The 22042-nt window shown below is 57.2% G+C and overlaps 3 protein-coding genes across 3 annotated transcripts; 1 reads left to right on the forward strand and 2 right to left on the reverse strand.

The window, feature by feature from the left end:
• Window positions 1-837: 837 nt before the first annotated feature.
• MARCKSL1 (MARCKS like 1) lies at window positions 838-2249 on the reverse strand (the record flags this gene model as incomplete). The annotated part of the gene is made up of 2 exons (XM_084244254.1): window positions 838-1344; window positions 2163-2249. The coding sequence occupies 2 exons, from the start codon at window positions 2247-2249 to the stop codon at window positions 838-840; spliced, it is 594 nt and encodes a 197-aa protein (XP_084100380.1).
• Window positions 2250-19064: 16815 nt separating this feature from the next.
• On the reverse strand, window positions 19065-19815 carry FAM229A (family with sequence similarity 229 member A; the record flags this gene model as incomplete). Its single annotated transcript, XM_084243156.1, has 3 exons — window positions 19559-19815; window positions 19333-19479; window positions 19065-19167 (listed from the first exon to the last, which is right to left on the reverse strand). The coding sequence occupies exons 1-3, from the start codon at window positions 19693-19695 to the stop codon at window positions 19065-19067; spliced, it is 387 nt and encodes a 128-aa protein (XP_084099282.1). The 5' UTR covers window positions 19696-19815.
• A 465-nt stretch (window positions 19816-20280) lies between these two features.
• Window positions 20281-21847, forward strand: TSSK3 (testis specific serine kinase 3; the record flags this gene model as incomplete). Its single annotated transcript, XM_084243723.1, has 2 exons — window positions 20281-20446; window positions 21186-21847. The coding sequence occupies exons 1-2, from the start codon at window positions 20302-20304 to the stop codon at window positions 21845-21847; spliced, it is 807 nt and encodes a 268-aa protein (XP_084099849.1). The 5' UTR covers window positions 20281-20301.
• Between the last annotated feature and the right edge of the window lie 195 nt (window positions 21848-22042).

Genomic DNA, 22042 nt, shown 5'->3' on the forward strand with positions numbered 1-22042 from the left:
CTTACCTGTCTTAGCCTCAGGTTTGAGGTTAACCAGTCTTCTCACCCTGCCCCCCACACCACTCATTAAAAAGCAGCACTAAAGGGACAACATTTATTCCTTTTCCAAATGTTACAGTAAAACCAGGTGGAAGAGAATGGTTTTAGCAGTTAGAAAAAAAAAAGTACAAATCTGGAGTTTGGCCATTAAAAGTTATTTACAACAATGGGAGGGGGGAAAAAGACAAGTTGTTTCACATTACAGACCTCCCCCCCACCCCAAAGCCTAATACTTGCTTACCAAGTCAAAAAAGAGACAACAGTTGATTCACAAGCTGGAGGTTTGAACTTGAGTAAGACATTTATAAAAACCTAGACAAGGGCAGTGTCCTCCCCAGCCCAGGTGCCACTAGGCACAGCACAAGAGACTAAAAACTCAACAGGGAAAGCTGGACGCTCAGGGTTTGGGAGTGTAGGCACCCCACATCTGGCTCAGGGATTTGGGGAGTAAACAAAACCTACTTGGAAAAGAACTGGGGAAGAAAACCAGCAATTCGCCTTCTGCAAGGGTTGGGAACAGGGAAGGCGGTAGGGCCAGGGCAAGGAGCATTTCACATCACTAACCTAACTTGGGAAACTGCAAGGGACCACCTTCAACTGGCCTTAGGAGGAAGACCAGATGGATGATGGGAGAATCCACAAGAGGGAGAAGAGGAGAAGGGAATGTGGCTGGGAGGGGGCAACAGCCCCTTCCTTTCTGGGCACAGGAAGGCAGCCAGGGCACCAGGTCCAGGCAGTGACCTCACAAGGACAGCACAGTTTTTGCAGCTTTAGAGATCACCCACCTGCCCCCACCTAGCTACTCATTCTGCTCGCTGGCCGGTGTAGGGCCACTCTCAGGCCCCGAGGACGGCTCTGCGGCCTGAGGCCCTGCCTCCTCTTCTGTATCTCCTCCCTTGGAGGCAGCACTAGCCTCGGACCCCTTGGCCTGGGGCTCCTGGCTCTCAGGGGTAGCAACAGCCTTCCCTTCCTGGGCAATGCCTTCCTCGCTGCTGGCACCGATCTCCCCCTGCTCCTGCTCTTCCTCCGTGGGTGAGGAGGCAGAGGAATCGCCCCCACCCTCCTTCCGATTTCTCTTGAAGGACAGGCCACTCAATTTGAAAGGCTTCTTGAAAGAGAATTTCTTCTTCTTCTTAGGGGTCTCCTTGGGGGCGGCGTCCCCCTTGGCCTCAGCACCCTGGCTAGGCGGTGCTGGCTCGATGGCATCGCCAGTGGCCCCGGCTGCCTCCTCTGTTCCATTCACGGGGGCCGACTCCCCTTCACCCTTGGGGGATAAGTCTCCATTGCTTTTCACGTGGCCATTCTCCTGCAGGGCAGAGGAGACAGCAGTGAGGGCTGGTCTCTGTACCCCTCCCCCAGCCCGCTTATGACCGCTTCCAGGCAAGGGGGTTCGGACTCTTTCTACCGGTTGCAGCCTCACCCCCACACCCGGGATCCCGTCAAACGTCTCCCTCCTGCCCCACCGGGCGCGCTGGGACCGAGCACACAGAGGCCGCAGCCGGCAGGAGGCGCTGGGGTCCCGTGGCCCCCCACCCACCTCCCCCGGGGCGCGCTCTCTAATGCGCGCTGAACCGCCCGGGGCGGCGGATCCCTGGCAGGCGGGCGAGCCCTGCCAGCCGATATTGGGCGGGAAGCCGCCCCGAGGCGCTGTTCTCTGCACCTGGACGGCCTATTTCCCCAGCCGCCCGCTTTGTGTGAACGGCCCCCCACCCGCCCCAGCCTTCCCGCATCTCCACGTCCCACTGAAAAAAGACCGTGGGCCACCGAGGTCGGGTCTGCGGGTGGAGCGCCCTCCCCTCCGGGCACCCGCCCCGCGGCCCCCGAGCGCCCCCTTGACGCGGCCCAGCAGCGCCTTTGTTCCCCGCGCGGCACTCGGGGCGGTCGGGGGCAGCGCCGGGGGCCGGGGCCGCGAACAAAGAAGGCGGCGGGGCCCGGCCGGCGCCCCCTCCCCGCCCCTCCCCTCGCTTCGCCCGCGGGGGCTGCGGCGCCGAGAACAAAGGGACCGGGCGGGGGAGGGGGCGCCGCGTGTCCCGGGCCGGACAAAGCGCGCGGCCCCGGCCCAGGGCCCTAGAGGGGCGAGGCGCGAGAGGAGGGGCCGGGCCGGGCCGGGCCGAGCGCACCCACCTGTCCGTTGGCCTTAGTGGGGGAAGCGCCTGCTGCGTCCTCCGCGGTCACGTCGCCCCGGGGAGCCTTGGAGCTCTGGCTGCCCATGGTGGGGTCTGCGGGAGGGCCCCGGAGCCGCCCCGGGCTCGCGCCGCAGGGGAGAGTTCGGCCGGGTCGGCCTGGCTGGCGGAGGGGTGGGGCTCGCGCCTGAGGGGGAGGGGTGTCGGGGGGAACCGAGCTGCACCCCCACTCCGCGCCCGACCCGCTAGCTGCGCCCGCCGCCGCTCCGCTCCGCGCCAGAATGCCGCCCGCCGCCCGCCGCCGCCCCTATATATGCGCCCGGGGTGGGCGGGGCCGGACATTTAAATGAGCGCCCAATCGAGGGGCGGAGGCGGGGTCAGACGGTGCGCCCCTCCGGCTCGGCGGGCGACGCTGGAGGCCTGGTCCCCCAACCCACCGACTACCCGGGTCAGAGGGGGCTGGTGTGGGAAGGAGGGGGTGGGTCCTTCAGCGAGCTGGGCGGGGGGGGGGGGGGGGCGGTTCGCAGGGAAAAGAGGAGAAAGCAGCCCTTCCCTTCTCTCTCCGCCCGCCGCCCGGGGTCGGCGCCCCGAGCCTGGAGTGGCCCCCATCGCATTCGTCCTGCGCGAGGAGTCCCCGTGAACTCTTGGAAGGGCTCACAGGATCACACTCGTCAGACGGAGGATCCTGAGGACGTGGTCGTAGAAGTCACAGGACCCGGTGGGGAGGCTGGGGTGCGCCCCCCAGGGCCTGGAGACCCGTCGGAGTCCCACCCACAGCCCTGCCCGGCCGCCCGCCCGCGCCCGCCGAGGGTCTGGCCTGTCACACTCCTGGCCAGACTGGTGTGCTTCGTCCCTCAGCCTCCGCGGCCCGTCGGTGGAGCCCCCAGGGAAAAACTCACCCTCTGCCTGGACCCATTACAATGTCGCATCTGGGGTGGCCCTTTGACCTTGAGGGATGTCTCCATCCCCACTTGCATGCTGAGGAGTCTGAGACAATCTGTTAGGCGCTCCCCCCCTCCATCTACTCTCTTGTGTCTGGGTTCCCTAAGCGGGCAGAGGAACCCCAAGAGGGGATTCAACAAACCTCAAAACACCCCAGTTCCTGAAGAGTAGGAGTGGGAACATCAGCAAGGCTGCCTGCGCCCCTGGGTGGCCCCTGAGGACGTTGCTCTGCCTGGGGGGGGTGGGCAGCAAGGAATGGGAGCCGCTGGTTGGTGACTCCAGCTCTGGTCCCCTGCCACTTCCTGTTCCCCTTGCCTGGAGAGGCGGGTGGGAACTCCAGAGCCCTGGCTGGCCTGGTGTGTGTCTGCCGGCTGCCCTCAGCCCCCAGGAGGAAGGGGCTGAGGGCTGGCGGAAGCAAAGTATGGCAAAAGCAAGGCTGTGTCCTAGACGCCCCGCAAGTCCCTCTCCCTCCCCTCCCCCTTCCCTCCTCTCCCGCTGGGAAGGCCTCCCGGGAGGCCAGAGTCTGTGAGGTGTGGTGACAACGCAGAGCCTGAGAAATCAGGAACTCCCCATAGATCTGACCACAGAGGGGTGAAAAGGGCTGAGGTGGTTTCTACATTCAGCATCTACTGCTGTATCCTCCGTCCCCACTCCCACCCCAAGTACAGAAAACTCTCAGCTTCATTATCAACCCCCCTTTCGTGGTCTGTGACACTGAGGTTCAGAAAGGGAAAGCGTCCTGCCCCAGGGCTCACAGCAGATCCCAGGAACTGAGGTCTGAAAGACATCAGAGAGAACTGCTAAAATGGGCTGGGGGTGGTGAGAAACCCCTAGAAGACTTCTCCCTTGAGGTTTGGGGCTGCCTGTTCAGAGTAAGAGGCAAGAGGAGACAGGGAGGGTCCGAGGGGCACCACGCCCCACTGCAGCTCACTGACCCAACAGTGACTTCTCGGCCCTCTGCCATCATGGCATGGACATGGTGACCTGCATCTCTGTCTTGGCCACAATAGCGAACCCACAGTGCTGCCAGGTGCTGCCTGGCACTGGCCGGGGCTCAGATGAATATGTGTGTGAGTCCTGGAGGGGTGGGGTCAGAGGCTGAAAGTTGATGCCAAAGCTCCTGATTTCCAGGAGCTGCCCTGTGGGAAAGAGAGGCAAATCGCCCCAGAGGAGCCCAGGAGGAGGGTGGATCCTCAAGATGAAAGGACCCTGAGTCCCCAGAGCCCCAGAGGGAGTCTACAGGTCCACGGGGGAGCTGCTCTACCCCCCACCAGACATCCCAGAGCCTGGGAGGGGATGTCTGGAAGCCCAATCCCTCAGCAAACCTAGGTCCCGAGCAGAATCTGGCTTCAGGAGGATGAGAAAGGCTTAGGATACTGTGGGGGGTGGGGGGACGTGTCAAGGGTGGAAGGGGGGGCACAGCAGCCCCCACAGCCTCTTCCATCCACACTGCTCTCTTTCCTTCCCAGCTGCTGCCAGTCCAGACAATACGCCCATTGTTCTGCGTCTCCAGGGGCCTGTGTGCAACTGTGTGTGTCTGTTTCTCTCTGTGTGTGACTGTGTATTGCTCTGAATCTGTCTGTGTGTGAGACTTTGTGATTTTGTGTGGGTGTGCATGTGTGACCAGGTGTGTACATTCCTGGTAGTGTGAGTCTCCATCTATGGCTGTGTGCATTTAGGGTGAAAGAGAGAGGCTTGGTGACTCCTGGTGACTCTGAGACTTTCTGGGTGTGTGTCTGTCTGAGATGGTGTGTTGCTGACTGTCTGTGATTGAGTGTAGAACTGTGCGTGTGGCTGTGTGAGAGAATATGAGTGTGTGGAAAAAACAGTGGCTACTTTGTGTTTGTGTGAACATCCCACTGGGTGGCTATGCATGCTTCAGTGGGCTGCTGAGGATGTGGTGGCCAGAACTTTTGAGGTGTGAGCTTTTGCCAGGACAGTGCAGCAGGGAGAGGATGGGTTGAGTCTGGGATAGATGGGGGGAGGGAAACTGCAGACACACCCCCTCCTGGCCTGGGCCTGGCCTGGGATGGTCCAAGCTCCCATGGACAGAAGGGAATGAATTTCCTTGTCAGGAGCCTGGGACCTCAGGGAAGATACAGCTGGGCTGAAGGTGGAGGAGGGGCACCGGAGGACATTGCTCCACAAAGGAGGTAGGGGGTTGGGTTTTGAGGAGCACCCTGGGTGGGGATCAGATTAGACCCCAGGTGTGGTGTGAGCAGGCAGTATCTGACCAGAGATGGAGGGAGGCTTCCTAGCTGAGGGATTAGCAAAGGCCTTGAGGAGGAAGAGAGAGCATCAGAGAATGGCTAAGTCCCAATGCAGGCCTCTAGAATATGAATTGGTACAGCCCAGTTCCCAGCCCCAGGGTCCCCATTTTGGGGAGCATCAACTGTACCCAGAGACCTTCATTCTAGGTCTGCCTCTACCTGCCCCGCCAACCATGAGCCAGCCCTCTCGGTTTCGGGTCTCAGGGTGCTCTTCTGTCCAGTTGTAGCCTGGGCTCTGTGATTCACACTCCTGCTCACAGAAGGTGAGCAGTGAGTCAGGCTGGGCCCCTGCCCTCGGGGGTTTCCCATCCAGGGGAAGAGATAGGTGGTGCCTGAGGAGAAGAAACAGCCAGACCAGGGTCAGATGAGAGCCCTGTGAGCTTCCTAGAGGAGGCCAGCCAGGGCCTGGAGGAAGAGCTAAGAGCAGGACAAAATGGGAAGAGCAAATGGCTTGTGCGAGGGTGGGATGAGGGAGAGAACTGGTGTGGAGCAAGGTTTAGGAGTCCTGATCAGTGACTGGCTGGGCACAGGGGTGGGGTGGTGAGAAGGGGGTGATGGTATTGTTGCTCATATTTCTACTTGGGGTGACAGCTGGCAAAGTGGATCCATTGACTGAGACCAGGCATGTGTGGAAAGAAGAACTTGGGAGGTGCCCAGGAAACATGCAGGGGACCAGACAGGAGGCTGTGCTTTAGCACAAAAACATGCAATCAAGTTTCCAGGACCCAAAGTCTGCTTAGAGGGACAGCAGACAGCAGGTTTTAAGTCAGAACTGGCCTCAGAAACCTGGACCTCTGGTCGCTGCTAGTAAGAAGGTGCCTGGAGCCAGGCCGTTCATGAGGTCACCTGGGAAGTCCCGGGCAGTGGGGAGAGGGCACCAGAAAGGAGCCCGGGAGGGAGGCAGCAGAGAGGGGGAGGAAAATCCCCAGAGGAGAGAATTATGGGGATACTTGACCACAGGGGAGAGTTTCCAAATGGCAGGCATGGCCACTAGTAATAATCATAAATGCTGGCCTCCATGACACGCCTAGTGTATGCCAACCCTGGGCCAACTGCTTTCCCTACGTTATCTCATGTCCAGAGGTATGTGTCCCATCTCTGCTCCCGTTTACAGAGGAGGAAGGTGCAGTGGAGGGTCTGTGCCAATGGAAGAGAAGTCAGCACTAGCAGGAAGTGGGTTTTAGGTGCTCTGAGGAACATGGCAGGACCTGGTACAGCCGGAGGAGCCACAGAGGGTTCTGATACTTTGAGTCAGGAGAAGTTAGGGATGACAGGAAGTTAGTCAGAACTCTGGGTATGCTGGGGCCTGGCTTGGTTGCCAACCTGAGCCTGGATACTAGGATACCTTAGAGGCCTGGGCTGGAACCTACCACCCAGCTACCAAATCACAAGGACAGATTCTGGAAGTTCCCCTTCAGAATTTAAGGCGACCCAGAACTTTTACTTCCCCATTTCCTCTCCCTCTTCCCCTGGGCTCTGTTTGTGACTGTTCATGTGCATACGTGCGCGCACACGTGACTGTTCATGTGCATACGTGCGCGCACGCGTGTCTGTGTGTGGTGGGAGTAGCTGCATAAACCAGTTTACGGGTCCAGACACTATTGAATAGAGCATCTCTCTGGGACTCGATTGCCCCGAAAGCAAAGAGGTGTACAATCCAGCCCTCTGGCCTAGCTCCCCCAGGCTTCATCAGGTCACCAGAAATTCAACCCAGTTATTCTAGGCCACCCTCGGCCTCTCCCTCCCTCCTCATCTTCCCAACTTCCAGTTTCTTTTCAGATCCTGGGGAAGATGTGGCCAACCCAGTGGAATGTAGATCACTTACAACTTTCCAATCCAAATCCCCCACTCAGGGGAAGTCCCTTTAAAAGGGAAACTGAAACTTTCCCCTAATCCAGTTCCCAATCTTACTCCTTCCTCTATACACTGCTCAGACCTCACCCCATCATCTCTCCCATTCAGCCTCACACCCCAAATGATCTGGACATGAACCACTGCTACCTTCCAGCTTTGCGACCCCGGACAGGTCCCTGCCCTGCACTCTGTCTCTCTCTGTCCACTCTGTAAAAGGACAATGGGCGTCACTCTGGTCCGAGCTGCGTGGCTGAGCCTGAGCCTGAGGATGGGAGAAGCACAAGATGGGTCCAAGGGTCTGGCTTGGACAAATGGGTAGAAGGAGGTGCCAGGTAGCATGTAGGAAGCCTGGAGGAGGACAGGGGTGCACAGAGATGGGGAGGTCGGTTTTGGACAGGCTGAGTTGAGGTACCTTTAGGATGTCATTAGCATCGTATGACGTCTATGGGTCTGGAGAGAAATCTGTGTTAGGGAAAAAAAAGAGATAGGCCCCTCTCTCTGTCCCTTTCTGCTCTCATTCTCCAGAACCCCAGCAGCCCTTGAGGATCACCCCAGATGTCCCACAAGGGCCCACAAGACACAGAAATATATGTCCGAGTGAACACAGACTAAAGGGGACAGAGTTGGAGGCCAGAAAAGCAGGTAAGAGACCATTGGGCTGGCTCAGATAAAGGTGATGGTGGCTTGAACTAGGAGAGACCAGAGGATAGAGGAAGCCGAGTCCAGAGATGCCCATGGGGGGTAGGGCATCACAGATGGTGACTGGAGTCTGTATGGCAGGAGAGACTGGAGGTAGGAGATGGCTTGAGGGGTCCACTGGGGTGGGGCTGCCCTGAGATCCCTGTTTATGTGACTGAGACCTCCCACAAAATGGCAGGGGATGGGTCTTAAATGGGTCTTCTGGGCTGGGGTCCAGGGGCTGCCATTGACCACAGAGTGATGAGTCAGGGTGGCAGCCTGAAGACTCTTCTTAGCTGCCAATGAAGACCTTGACTGGGAGGTTTGGGCAGGATCCAATCTCAGACTCGGTCCCAAATAGAACTTGGAAGAGTGTACGCGGGGAGAACAGGGACAGGTTCTCTGAGGCCTTGGACTTAGTTGAGGGCCAGAGTGGATACTCCTTGCCCACCAGAGTGGATTCTGAGACCCCAGGAGGGCCTGGAGATGCCATGATGGAAACATGTTCTTCCCCTGCCTTTAAACCTGTCCACAGATCCCTGCTTCTTCCTGGAGAATGTCCAACCCTTCGTTCTGGCTTTCAAAACCTTGGAGGCCCAGCTAGCTTCATCTTAGGCAAAGTGCTCTGGCTACCAGTCTCAAGGCTCCCTTGAGGAGAGGACCATCTCATCCTGCAAAATGCCAGACCTTTCTCCACACTGACCCTCTGCCTGGAGTGCTACTCAGAGTATGTGCAGCTCCACAGGCCCCTCCTGGAGACTTCTGGTGCATCAGAGGACCCGCTGTGGCCTGGACAAACTTACATCCCCTTTCTATTCACTTCACTGAGCTGGGCCACGTCTCTGCCTTGCTTTTGCTATGGCACTATGAGAATCTGGAGCCAGGAGCCTGGTCTATTCATCCATCTACCCCACTGGGGGCTGGGCAAGGGAATATGCCATGGGAGGACCAGGGAATGATAGCAGATGCCCTCCCAGTTCTGTGAACTGAGTCTTAGTGTGTGAGTGGGGAGAACAGAGATTTCTACTCCATAAAGTGGACAGAGTCAGAGAGACAAAAGCTGCTTTATTCGGGCAGTGAAGGGCAGCAGCCAGCAGACCCCAGGAGAGAGGGCAAAGGTGTAACAGGGTGGTCCCTAGGAAAGGGAGAGGTTCCAGGTTCCCTGCCCCACCCACAAGGAGGGTGGAGCTGAGCAGGGAGGAGAAGAAGCTGCAGAGGAGACTGAGGAAGGAAGGAAGCAGGATGGAGCCAGAAGGAGACCTGGAGGAGGCACATGGAACAGAGAAACACGTGAAGAAGCTGCACTTGCCTTTTGGTCGTGGATGGGGTGACACAGGATGTAGGTGAGACTCGTGGGGGGGTGATAATGGCGGTTTTTGTCTTGATTTTGATTTTGCTCTTTTCCTCCCAGACTTGTCTGGTTGTTTATGATCCTTTTCTGTGGGTCCCCACTGGAAGATGATTTAGACTTACGGCAGGCTTTGGGGCCTTGCTCTGGGCCAATCCTGCTTGGGTGGACTTTTATCCACGAGGGGACGGGTAACTTTGGGTGCTTGATTTAGAAACGATATTCTTTGCTTTCCTGTATTGTTTACTAATTGTATTAAAGTCCCTTTTCATTAAAGTCTCATATGTTTTGTGTTGATGCAGCGGATGGCAGAAACTATTTAGAGCAGGCAGGTTTGGGGGATCTGGGCTGCCCCTCTCCCTGTCCTGTAACAAAGGTGCACAATCTTCATCCCCACCTTGCAGAGAGGGAACAGACACTGAACTGTGCAGAGTTCCCAGGCCATATCCTGCTCATCCTGGCTCTGCTTTCGTTGGCCTTAGGGCCATCATGTGATGAACCTGAAGCGTCTGAGTCCCTGGGAACAGACATCTGTGATACTTCTAGAACCTGAGGCACAGGGTGTGCGGCTGGATGTGCCCAACTGCCTGAGCTCACATGCAGCTGGGCTGTGAATGAGCTGGGTGTCCTTGGGGAAGTCATTTAATGCCTCTGAGCCTCACTCTCCTCCTCTGAGAATAGTAGGAGTAGGATGGTACCCACTAGCAATGAGGCTTTCAAAAAGAAAATGCATGCTAAGTTTTACCTCTCTGGCAGACAGTGAGCGTGCAGTAAATATTTGTTGTTAAGATTATTACTCTTTTATCAAGAGACTTGGGTTCTAGTGTCAGTCTGTCATGTTCTACTCTCTGGGACTATTTGAGTTTCTGTCTGTAAATTGGGCTGTTGAAGGACTAAATGAAATAATGCATGTGGCAGAAACTTCTGAGATGAATGGTGATCTCTGCCCCTCTGAGGCTCACCTCTCTGGGGCAACAGGTCTTACTGGGTTGTTTGTCTAGTACCTGCAGCTGCAGGACCAGCTCATCCCTCCCTCTGCCCACTATGCAGAATGAGAGGAAAGGGGTGGGTACTCAGCAGGGACTGTGGTTAGACAGGACGAAGGACTTCCTTCCGGGCAGCAGGATGCTACCCTGGGAAGTTGCCAGAGACCGTGGGACTGAGGCCCCTGGAGGGAGGGGTTGCTTCCAGGGGAATGGCTAGTCCAGGCTGGTCAGACCATAGTTCTCCAGTGGGGTAAATCAGCTTGGCAGTGACCTCACTTCCAGAGCCCCTGGAGTGGCCCTGTTTAAACCTGCCCCTTGGCTCTGAAGATCTCTAAGGACAGGAATAGACAGAGAAATGGGGATAATGCAGGAGAGACAGCCACAAGCAAGAGGCCACTCTCAACCCAAAATACTCTTCCCAGGGTGTGGAGTAACTGAAACCTTAGTTTTTTTTTTGTTTTTTTTTTTTTAAGATTATTTATACATACAAGAACCAGGGTACAGGCCAGAGTTTTGGGGGGGGGGTGAGAGGATTCACCAGAGACAGAGTGGGGAGCAGAACAGGCAGACTGACTGAAATACACTACTGAGGGGAGCAGCAGGCGAGTCAGGAGAGGTCTGCTGCGCCATGTGGGCCGCTCCCTGGCTGGGATCGAACTTGTGCTGTAGTGGTTGCGGACAGCTTCATAGGTTGCGTCTTAACCCCTTGCACCACCAGGAAGGCCCTTAAAAAATATTTATGAGGGCCTCCCTGGTGGCTCAGATGGTTGAGCACTGTGAAGCTGTCCGCAGCCTCTGCAGCGCCAGTTCGATCCCAGTCGGCTGTGGAGAAACCCACATGGCGTGGCAGACCTCTCCTGTCTTGCCCGCTGCTCCCTTCAGCAGTGTGTGTCAGTCAGTCTGCCTGTTCTGTTCCCCACTCTGTCTCTGGTGAATCCTCTCACCCTCCCACACATCTGGACTGTACCCTGGTTGTTGTATAAATAAATAAATTTAAAAAAATGTTTATGGTGGCCCGAGGTCAGGGAGGAATAGCCCCAAGGAAACCACGCCAAGCCTGTGCAGCCCTCCCCATTGCAGCTCAACCCCTAGGCTTTTAAGACTGGAAGGCAGGGCATCCCTGGTGGCGATGACAGCGCTATCTCATGGCGCAGCAGACCTCTCCTGTCTCACCTGCTGCTCCCCTCAGCAGTGTATCTCAGTGGATCTGCCTGTTCTGCTCCCCACTCTGTCTCTGGTGGGTCCTCTCACCCTCCCGCACCTCTGGCCTGTGCCCGGGTTCTTGCATGCAGAGATACTGGAAGCCAGTGGCTGGGCGGGCAGCTGGGTCTCTAGGCCTCGCCCTCCCCGCCCCTCAGCCCCGCCCCGCCTGCAGCCACGCCCACCAGAAGCCGCGCCTTCTTCTGGCCCCGCCCCTCACCTGTTCTCACGGCTCAGGGGACCTAGGGGTCTCGTCCTCCTGCCCAGGAATTGTTAGTTAATAGCCTGCCACGGGTGCTTCCACCTGGAAGTAGGGATAATGAGGCTGGGAGTATGGGGTCAAGGGCCCCCCTCCCACCGGGTCCACGCGTACTCCACCTAGCCCCGCCCTACCTTCCGCTCCCAGTCGCCTTTCCCACCCAGGTGCGCCCCCTCCTCGCGCTCCCGGGCCAGCGAGTCCAGCCATCCGAGCCCCGGCCGGCCCCCGGCTCCAGGCCCCGCCCCTTGGCGAGGCCCCGCCCCCTACAGCAGGCTCCGCCCCGCCCCGGGACCGCCCCCTCGCCCCGCGCGCTCACGTGAGGCGCGGGCGCGCGCCGTCGCAGCTGGGCCCGCGCGCCGCGGGCGCGTCCGCCTGGGCCCTGGTCCCGCTGGGGCGGCGAGTTGCGCGCCGGCCGCGCCGGGCGGCGCCGGGTGGGCGACGGCGCCGCGGGCTCAGCCAGCCGTCGCCCAGGCTGCGGCGGACGGCGGGCGCCGGCAGGGTCGGGCCCCGGCCACCCCAGAAACACGACTCCGGGTCCCGGCGGCGCGGGGGCGGGGCGCGGGGCCGCGGGCGGGGCGCACAGGTGAGCCGTCCCCACAGGAGCCGGCGGCTGAGGAGGCGGCCGCCTCGGCTCCGGCGCCGCGGGGCCCTCCCGGTCCGTTGGGAGGGCCGGGGAGGGCGAGACCCCGTCGGGGCCCCCCGAGACCTGGGCGCCTTCTCCGCCCTGCCCGACCGCTGCCAGGCCAGGCCCCTTCATCCCGCCGGCCTCCTCCCCGCCTTACCGGGACGGGAGGAAATGCACACGACGCGGGCCGTCTCGGTGAGCAGCGCCGTGTCCCGCCGGCGCCCGCACGGCCGCCTCCTAACGCCTGCCCGGGCGAGGAGGGGCGGGCGCGAAAGCCCGGAGGCCCCGGGGTGCTGCTGCTCCTAGCCGAGGCGGCGGCTGGCAGCGGGGGTGGGCGCAGTCCGGCCCTTCCGTCCCTCCAGCGGGGTCCAGTCCCAGGCTTGCCTTCATGAGCCGCTTCCGTGGAGGGGGAGGGTCACCGGATCGCGAGGATCCACCGGACACTTTCCTCCCGGGACCAAGGGCCGGACAGGCAGAGAGAGGCAGGAGGGTCAGGGGCAATCAGTGATTGGATAAACCCTTTCCCACCCCGGGACCTTCAGGCTCTCCTCACAGACCCTTGACGGTGTGCTTAGGAGGAACCACACCCCCAGAAGCCTCCCTCCCCGCCCCCCTTGATCCCCCAAAGAGCCTATGCCCTTGCCTCAGGGCTCTCTTAAAGAAGGTTCCTCTAGTTCAGGAGTTCTTATCTGGAGGCCAGGAATCAGTTTCAGTGTTTTAAGGTCCCCTGTCCTGTCTGCAAAGATCCAAACATACATGTATTTCTGGAAAAATCTAGAAAGGGTCCCTAACACCACCCCTCAACCGAAAAAAAAAAAAAAAAAAAGAAGAAGAAGCTAAAAGACCTTGGTCTGGTCTAACTCACTCTTTGCAGAAAGGGAAACTGAGGCTCAGGGAGAGACAGGGAAAAGGAAGAAGGTAAAACCCAGGCTTTCTACTACTCTCGCGGAAGGGTGAGAAAACCCTTCAGTGCCCACTTGTCCTGCTCAGAACATGAGGTTCAGGGCTCAGAGCCCAGGCTGGGCCCTGCTCCTCGATCCCCTGGGGTCCTGAGGAACATAATGGCCCAGTTCCTTTTCCCACACTGCCAGTTTGGGTTATTTCCCCCTGAGTGACTCACACTGGCTTCTAGGAAGAGTGGGCAGCTGTTCCAAGCCCCCAGAGCCCAGGACAGGCCCTGACTTGCCCCCCAATTGTGCAGCCATATTTGGGGATTTAATCTTTTTTCCCTCCTTGGGGGATTTCCCTCCTCTTGTCTTTCTCTTTTCCCTATCTCCAGCCTCTCTCCCTGATGGCTCCTTCCCAGCAGCAAACACACAGACTCTAGTCTTCCCTATCTTTGAAAAAGAAGAAAGCCCTCCTTCAGCCCCATGTCCTTCTCCAGCTCCCCCTTCACAGCCAACATTCTTGAAAGTTGTGCACACGTTGTTTCCACTTCCTCACTCAGCCCCTGCAATCTGGCTGCCTCCCCCACCATTCCACAGGAACAGCTCCTCAAGGTCACCACTGACCTCCTTGTTCCCAAATCCAAGGGATGCATGTGAGTCCTTATCGGACCTACCCCCTTAGCAGTGGCCAACGCTGACACAGGCCCATATCCCCTCCTGTTTGTTTTCTGGACACTGTTTTCTGGACACTGTGCAGTCTTGACTTTCTTGATCTCTTACTGGTTGCCACCACGTGGCAAATATCTCATCCTTTTTGCTCACTGCCTAATCATGGGTATTCTAGGGCCCTGTACAGTCTGTCCCAGGAGAAGCTGTTGGCTTCCCGTGCTTTTGGTGTCCACCCTGAGTCAGTCTTCTTCAGCCTTCACTATTCTTCCCTGCCTGGCACCTGTGTCCTGGGTGCCTACCCTGGGTATTCCACCTCACAGGAAATGTGTCCCACACCTCACGCCTGCTCTTTCTGCCATGTTCCACAGCTTGGCCATTTTCTCTGTTGCCTGAATTGAAAATCTGAGCTTGGTTCTAGGCTCTTCTGTCACATTTCCTTCCTTTTAGTGTTTAAGTAGCTAAGCAAGCCTGTCCTCTCTAGGACATACGGAAAGTCCACTGGCTTTTCTCCATGTCCACTGTTAACACTGGTCCAAGGTCCCTGTGCCTTTTCCTGGAGCCTGCAGCAACCTGCTGACTTATCTCCCTGCTGCCACTCCTGATCTATGAAGTCTGTTCCCACATGGCCAGCAGGGTTTTCTCTGTACCACCCTCTGCACAAGTCTTTAGAACCAAGTTCACCCACGGCATGTACCAACTCCAGTGCCAGGGACATTTCCCACCCTGTGTCTTTACCTGGGTAACTGCTTCTCATCTTTCAGTTCCAATGTCAGTTCCTTAGGAAAGCCTTTCTGGATCCTCCAGCTGCTGTTCCTTCTCTCAGCAATGGGGCCTCTCCTCTGTGGACTTATCAAACATTCACTAGCTAGTCTAACCGTCTCATTTGCCGACATTCTGCAACCCCCTGAACCCTCCCATTCTAGGTTCTGGGGGTGTCTGTATGCAGCCCCTGTCCTGAGTGATCCACAGCGTAATGGGCACTAAATGGGGATCAGGGCCTAAGCACACAGTAGGACAACAGGTGCTACGGCTGGGAAGGAGAGATGGCCAGGGGAGCCTTCTTTGAGAAGTGACAATTGTTGGAGATCTAGAAGGGCAAGTGGGATTGGAAGGGAGGCCATGTCAGGCAGAGGGGGGAATGTTTTGTGAAGGGCTGAGGGTGTCCAGCATGGCTGGACGAGTAAGAGGTAAAGAAGCCATGTTTAGATTTAGATCACAAAGCTAGGCTTTATAAAGCAATTCTGGGCTGCAGGAATCCAAAAAAGAAAGGAAGATCGGAAGCAGGAAGACCAGAGAGGAGGCTGCTGGAGTAACCAAGGTGAGTGGTGAAGGCGTGATTCAGGGTAGTGGCAGTGGGACTGTGGCGGAATGTGGTCACTGAGGCTGGGGGCCGGGGGTGAGGAATAGGGTGATTCCGGTGCCCTTCCCCCGAGGGCAGGTGAGTGGGAGCTCACACACCCAGGACCTGATCTATTCGGTGCCAGGTCGCTGATGTCTTCAGTGGACTCTCATCTACCCTTGCTCCCAGAGGTGCAGCAGGAGAACCAAAAGGTTGGAGGCGGCTAAGGAGGCCTGGAAGGAGGCAGAGGGGAGGAAAAAGGGGAAGTTGGATCAGAATCCAGATGTTTCAGGAAAAGTGGCATCTGAGGTTTCCTCAGAGTCTGGAAATTCTAGTCTCTGATTCCACCCAGGAACCCCCAAATTCAAGCTTGGGGGCTCAAATCCTTGGAAGTACTGGGGCCTCTCTGGGGGCTATGAGTTTTTGTCTGAAGACCACCATTGCTTGACAGGTCCCCAGAACTCTTGCCAGTCCTTAATGTTTGGTACCTCCTTCCTGTGCGCTAGTCTGGTGCCCGGTATTCCCTGCACTGTCCTGGCAATCCTCACAGTAACCCCCAGAGGCACATAGCTTATTTCCCCCATTGTACACTTGGGACTTCCAGGGGTTAAGGAACTTGTTCAAATTCACACAGCAAAAGCGAGCAGAATGAGGACTTGAACCACGGTTTGACTGACATCAGAGTTTATGCTTTTAACTCCTATGCTATATTAAGCTTGTCGACACCCCCCCTCCTTGATTGGCTCAGTGAGGGGAGGAGACTTTGTGGGGGATTTGCTTCTGGTTGGGGTGGCGGCCCCCCTCTCATATCAAGTGATGGGAAAGGGTAGCACTGACGTCAATTGTTGCCATGGTGATACAGCAACCCTTTCCCTGCCATCTCCATGGTAACCTGGGGGGGTCCATCTGTACTTCGCCCCCTCCTTCTAAAAGGGGGTCCCTTAGGGAGGGGCTGGCTAATAAGGTATCTGAGAGGGAAGACAGTGTTTGTGCCTCCCCATTTTCTTTGGGCCCCTCCACATTCCTCAGGCCCAGACTGGGATCTGGGGGTCCAGCCTTGGAGTCTGGGGACAACTTTACCCTCTAGGGTGAGGCAGGCAAGTCTGCCTTTCCCACCTGGGGATTCTCCTAGCTATGCCCCCCCCGCCACCCCACTGTCAAGTTCCTAGGTTCCTGAGCAAAACTGCAAGGAATTCGGCAGAGGGAGGCAAAAAGTATTCCCCAACCCCTTTCCGAGGCTGACTATGACCCAGTCCCCAGGGACATGGCCGCCTGGCTCTCTGCTGCTCCTTGAAGTCAATAGCAGGAGGAGCGGCAGCCTCTTGCTCATCTAGTGCCTGGTGTGCCAGATTCCTGCCTGTTGCTATACACACATGAATCCTGAAATTGTCCGGCAGGTGTCATGAAGCCCATTCTACAGATCTGACATAAAGATTCAGAGAGTCTAAGTAACTAGCCCAAGGTTGCACAGCTAGTAAATGGCAGAGTTAGGATTATAACCCAGAGTTTAGGCCAGTGATTTTTTCAGGTAAAAAGAGAAAGAAAGAGAACAGGATGAAAAAGGAGAGTGAAGTGACTCAGGTTGGAGCCGATCATGCTAAAGAACACAGTTCAAATTCCAGGCCTTCTTGATCCTGCTTCTTTTCTGTTTACTCATCGGAATTCTGAGCTCTGCAAGACAAGTGATCTATCAGATTCAGGCCTGGGTTCTTAGCACCTGGTGTGGCCCAGATAAGTGTTGGTGAAATTGAATTCCTTGGACTTGTGCACCTCCTGTTTCTAGGCCTCTGCCCTGTTTCTAGGGCCTCTGCCCTCTCCACCCGGGTTGTCCCTGCCCCTTGCCTGTGGATGTGGTAGAGCTAATCTGCCCCAGGGGCTAGCCCACTGGCAAGGTGTGTCTGGGATCTTTGTCTCCCTCTCTAAGTATCCGGATGGTGGCAAGAAATTTTTTTTTCAAGATTTATTTATTTACACATACAAGAGCTGAAGTGTAGGCCAGAAGTATGGGGGTGAGAGTATCCACCATAGACAGAGTGGGGAGCAGAACAGGTGGATCTACTGAGATTGAGGGGAGCAGTGGGCGAGACAGGAGAGGTCTGCTGTGCCACCCTTCCTGGGAGTTCTAAGCTGCTGTCACCATGTTCCCTGCCCTGAGGAGATAACCAGGGATGAGAGATGAATAGAGGAGTGATTCTGGTAGGGTTGAATCCTTGGTTGCAGCCCAGTGGATACCCTGGGTCCTATAATTTTTACTTAATTTATATTCTTCCCAGCTAATAGAAACAATCTTTTTTTTTTTTTTAATGTTTTGGCTAACTTCAGGTGCTTACAATGGAGAGATCTTCTCAATACAGAGGTCAACAATACTTTTCTTTCCAAAATTACAGTGGTCTCCTAAGGTCAGTATTCCTTAGGAGGAAGGAGACCCTTTTTTGGCAGAGAACTAGCATGGGTTAGGCTGAGGGGGGCCTACATGGAGTTTGGTTGGGATGGAAACAGCTGGATTATCCACACAGTAGAACTGTGCATCCCTTGGGGGTTCTCCAGGAGGTGAGGGTAGAGAGTGCAGTGTTATGGCCAGAAACTAGGGATTATTCTGGTGAAGGGCAAAGTGGCATGGAGGGGCTTTCAAAAACTAGGGTGTTTATAAACAGGGCCCTGAATGGTCAAGTCTAAAGTCCTCACTTTGTAGTAGACCCTTTTGGACAAACATCCTCTCCTCTTTCAGTAAGCTTCCTCCTTTTGGGACAGTCTGGGGGGGATTTTGTTGGGCAGACAAGGAGAGTGTCCCTTTCTGGTGACTGTGGGATTCTGAAATCCTGGAGGGAAGGCTTGGAGGTCAAGCCTGTGTAGACTCGGGTAACAGTGTTAAGTCAACTTTGCTTAGATCTCAGGAGATAGGAAACTGAAACTGACTTTTGGGTTACATATATATTTTCCAATGTTAAAATAATACAGGTCATGAAAGCAAAATTGCGAAGTGGAAAATATTTATTCAGCTTAAATATTACACTCCCAGGCCTCTCCCTTTCTTGGGTCTCCCTGTGGATGGATTTCAGGGCATGAATCTGAGGATGCTGAGGAGTGTGTTAGTATTACCTGTCACCTGAGTGGCCACGGGCAAGTCTCTTAAGGCTCAGTTCCATCACCTGTAGTAGGAACGAGACTTAAACGTTTTTCAACCCATTTCTTTCCCAGTCTTTTACTGGGTCCATTCGTTCTAGGAGAAACTGAGGCTCAGAATGAATGGGGTAGCCTCTAGCCCCTCCAAAAAAGTCACTGGTGCCCGGGGTCACAGAAAAACAGGTAGCAAAAGCTTATTAATTCCACCTCAGGAGAATTAAATGGGCCCCTTGTGGCGGCCCGTCCTAAGTTGTCTGTGCACCTTCCTCCAGTTCCGACCTTCCGCGGGGGTCCAAGAGCCGAGCTCAGTGAAGTGACTGTCCCTAACACACAGGGGATGTGGGAAGGATGAAGGCAGGGCCCAAGGGGCAAGACTGCCCCGAAGGACTCACAACTGGTAAGGAATGGAGGCGCTGGCACCCCGCGAGCAGTGAGCGGAAGGGTGAGCCCCCAGGCCCGGGTCCAAGGGCGGAGGCGGGAGAGCTGAAGGGGCCATTGCATGGCGCGGGACTGTCGCGGGAGTGTCGACCCGACGGGATAGACATACACGCCAGGCCGAAGTGGAAAGAACAGTTTATGCTGTGCTTTATTAAAATGTGCATCATTCTTTTATTTTAAAATGTGCATCATTGTCTCGTGCTCGGCGCGCGCGACCTCAAGGTGGTGGCCCGCGCGGGGCCTCGTCCCGCCCAGCTCCCGCGGAGCCGCCGTGCGCAGGCGCACTCAGGTGGCGCGGGCCCGGGGGCTCCCGCCCATGGCCAGGTAGACGTCGATGGGCACGTGCAGCAGCGTCAGGCAGTGGCAGCCGGGGCAGCGGCGAAGCGGCCTGGAAAGCAGGGGGCGCTGAGGCGCGGCCCGGCCAGTCCCGCGGGGGACGCCCCGGTGGACGCGGGCAGCTGCGGCGGGGCGGCCAGGGGGACGGGGGCGGGTCCTGCCGGCGCCCCTCGAGGTGGGTGGGGCCGGCCGGGAGGGGTCGCGCCGCCGGCCTCACCTGACCGGGCTGCGCTCCGTCGCTACCGGCTCCGGGCTGTCCTGGGGCTCGGGGGCGGCGGCAAGGCCAGGGGAGTCTCCGGCCTCAATGGGGAATCTCCGAGCCTGCGGCGGCTCCTGGGCACTCATGTCCCGGCCCCGGGGCGCTCTGCGCGGGGAGTGGCAGTCAGGCCGCTCGTCGGCCTCCGGGCGCCCAGCCCCGCGCCCGCCCCCGGGGCTTTGCTTACCTGCCGGAGGCCGCGGCCGGTGCCAGGCTGGAAGCAGCTGCCCGAGCCCTGGCCGCCGGAGGACGCTCCGGTCCAGGCGGAGCCGGGCAGGTGTCTGCGGCGCGTCCGAGCCCGGGCGTCGAGGGGGAGGGCTGCATTGTGACCCGGGCCGCGGCGCGCTGACCTCACAGTGCCCGTTCCTCCCGCCGGGGAACCCCAGCCGCTCCCGACCACCCGACACTCAGCGCGGCCGCGAACAGGGAGCGGGGGGCTCTTGCCATGGCTCCTTGAGACCCAGGCCGCAGACCCCCGGCCGCCGGATGGGGGCGCAGGAGGCGCGGGCAACCCGTCGCGCCGCGGCGTCTACAAAGCGGGTCGGGTGCCCTGGGCGGGGCGCACACACCCCGGCGCGCCCCCCCCTGGCGGGGCAGCGACTCACTGGCTAGCGAGGGGCGGGGGGCGGTGGCACCCGGGGCGGGGGTTCGTGGCAGTGGTGGCGAGGGCAGGTAGGGGCATTGCCCATTTTGGCCAAGGGTCACACAGCATTTACATCACAATTGGGCCGGAGTTTAAAAATGTCTAGCTCTTTCTCTCCTCACCACCCGCGGCTGCAGTGTGCAGGGGGAGAATGTTCTAGCGCTGGGGGCAGCTGCGGATGAAGTCCTTGAGGGGAAAAGGAGCGGGCCAAGGGCGATGGTGGAGTAGAGCTGCCTCACGGAGGCAGCATGAGCTGAGAGGGTGATAGGAAGGAGGCACTAGACAGCATGGAGGACTTTCTGCTCTCCAATGGGTACCAGCTGGGCAAGACCATTGGGGAAGGGACCTACTCAAAAGTCAAAGAAGCATTTTCCAAAAAACACCAAAGAAAAGTGGCAATTAAAATTATAGACAAGATGGGAGGGCCAGAAGGTGAGCTGGGGTCCCTTTGAGGGGAGGGCTGGTTCAGGGGGGGGTGTGTGTGTGTCCTTCCCTTTAACATGGAACCAAGGAAAGGAGAGAGAGAGAGAGAGAGAGAGAGAGAGAGAGAGAGAGATTAATTGGTTCTGCCAATGGGGTAGGTTGTAGGGAACAGAAGGACCCTGGGAGTCCAGAAATATCACACCCTCCAAAACCCAAGATTAGAAGAGGTAGAACCTGAGCACCACCAGGCCTTTCCCATTCCAAGAGGGGAACAGATTGGCAGGCAGGTCATGGCAAGGGCTAGCAGAAGGCAGGAGCTGGTGCCAGGACTGGTGAAAACAGGGAGAAGACGCCGCTCATTGAAAGAATTGTGGGTAAGGAAGAGGATGAGGGAGTAGGTTCACCGCCATGCGGGCAAATCTACCTTCCTGAGGTTCCATGGTGTGGTGTGGTGTGGTCTAACTGTCCCCAAAGCACTTTGATCTCCAGGCTCTCACAGACTGCCTGCAACAGTCCCCAGAGGTGGCGGGGAGTAGTTCCTTTGGGTAACACATTAGCTACAAAACCAATAGAGGTGAACATTCTTAGCGATGTCCGAGTGGCTGAATTTAAGACCGTTAAAGGGAATCAAGGAACAAGAGCCTGACCTAATAAAAATAGGGAGGTGGAAGTTAGTAGGGAGGTGACAGAGTGAAAAGCTAGGCACTTCTGGATGTGCCTCCCCATCTCCTTTCCTCTTTCCCCTCAGAGTTTATCCAGAGATTCCTGCCTCGGGAGCTCCAGATTGTCCGTACCCTGGACCACAAGAACATCATCCAGGTGTATGAGATGCTGGAGTCTGCTGATGGGAAAATCTACCTGGTGATGGAGCTGGCTGAAGGAGGGGATGTCTTTGACTGCGTGCTGAATGGGGGGCCACTGCCTGAGAGCCGGGCCAAGGCCCTCTTCCGTCAGATGGTCGAGGCCATCCGCTACTGCCATGGCTGTGGCGTGGCCCACAGGGACCTCAAGTGTGAGAACGCCTTGTTGCAGGGCTTCAATCTGAAGCTGACCGACTTTGGCTTCGCCAAGGTGTTGCCCAAGTCACGCCGGGAGCTGAGCCAGACCTTCTGCGGCAGCACAGCCTATGCAGCCCCCGAAGTGCTGCAGGGTATTCCCCATGATAGCAAGAAGGGCGACATCTGGAGCATGGGTGTGGTCCTGTACGTCATGCTCTGTGCCAGCCTACCTTTTGACGACACAGACATCCCCAAGATGCTGTGGCAGCAGCAGAAGGGAGTGTCCTTCCCCACTCATCTGGGCATCTCGGCCGAATGCCAGGATCTGCTCAAGCAGCTCCTGGAACCAGATATGATCCTCCGGCCTTCAATTGAAGAAGTTAGTTGGCATCCATGGCTAGCAAGCACTTGATAAAAGCAATGGCAAGTCCTCCCCAATAAAGCAGGGGGAGAAAGCAAATTCAAAAACCCGCTTCTAAAATGGTGATATATATTTTACACTTTAAGTTTACTTATCCTAAAACTTACCTACACCCTCCCAAGCCTTACTCTCTTTCCTTTAAAGATCTTCATGGAACCAGAGGGTCTCATTCAGACTTCCCTTTTA

This window comes from Talpa europaea, assembly GCF_964194135.1.
Source record: "Talpa europaea genome assembly, chromosome: 9".
Classification (NCBI taxonomy): Eukaryota; Metazoa; Chordata; class Mammalia; order Eulipotyphla; family Talpidae; genus Talpa; species Talpa europaea.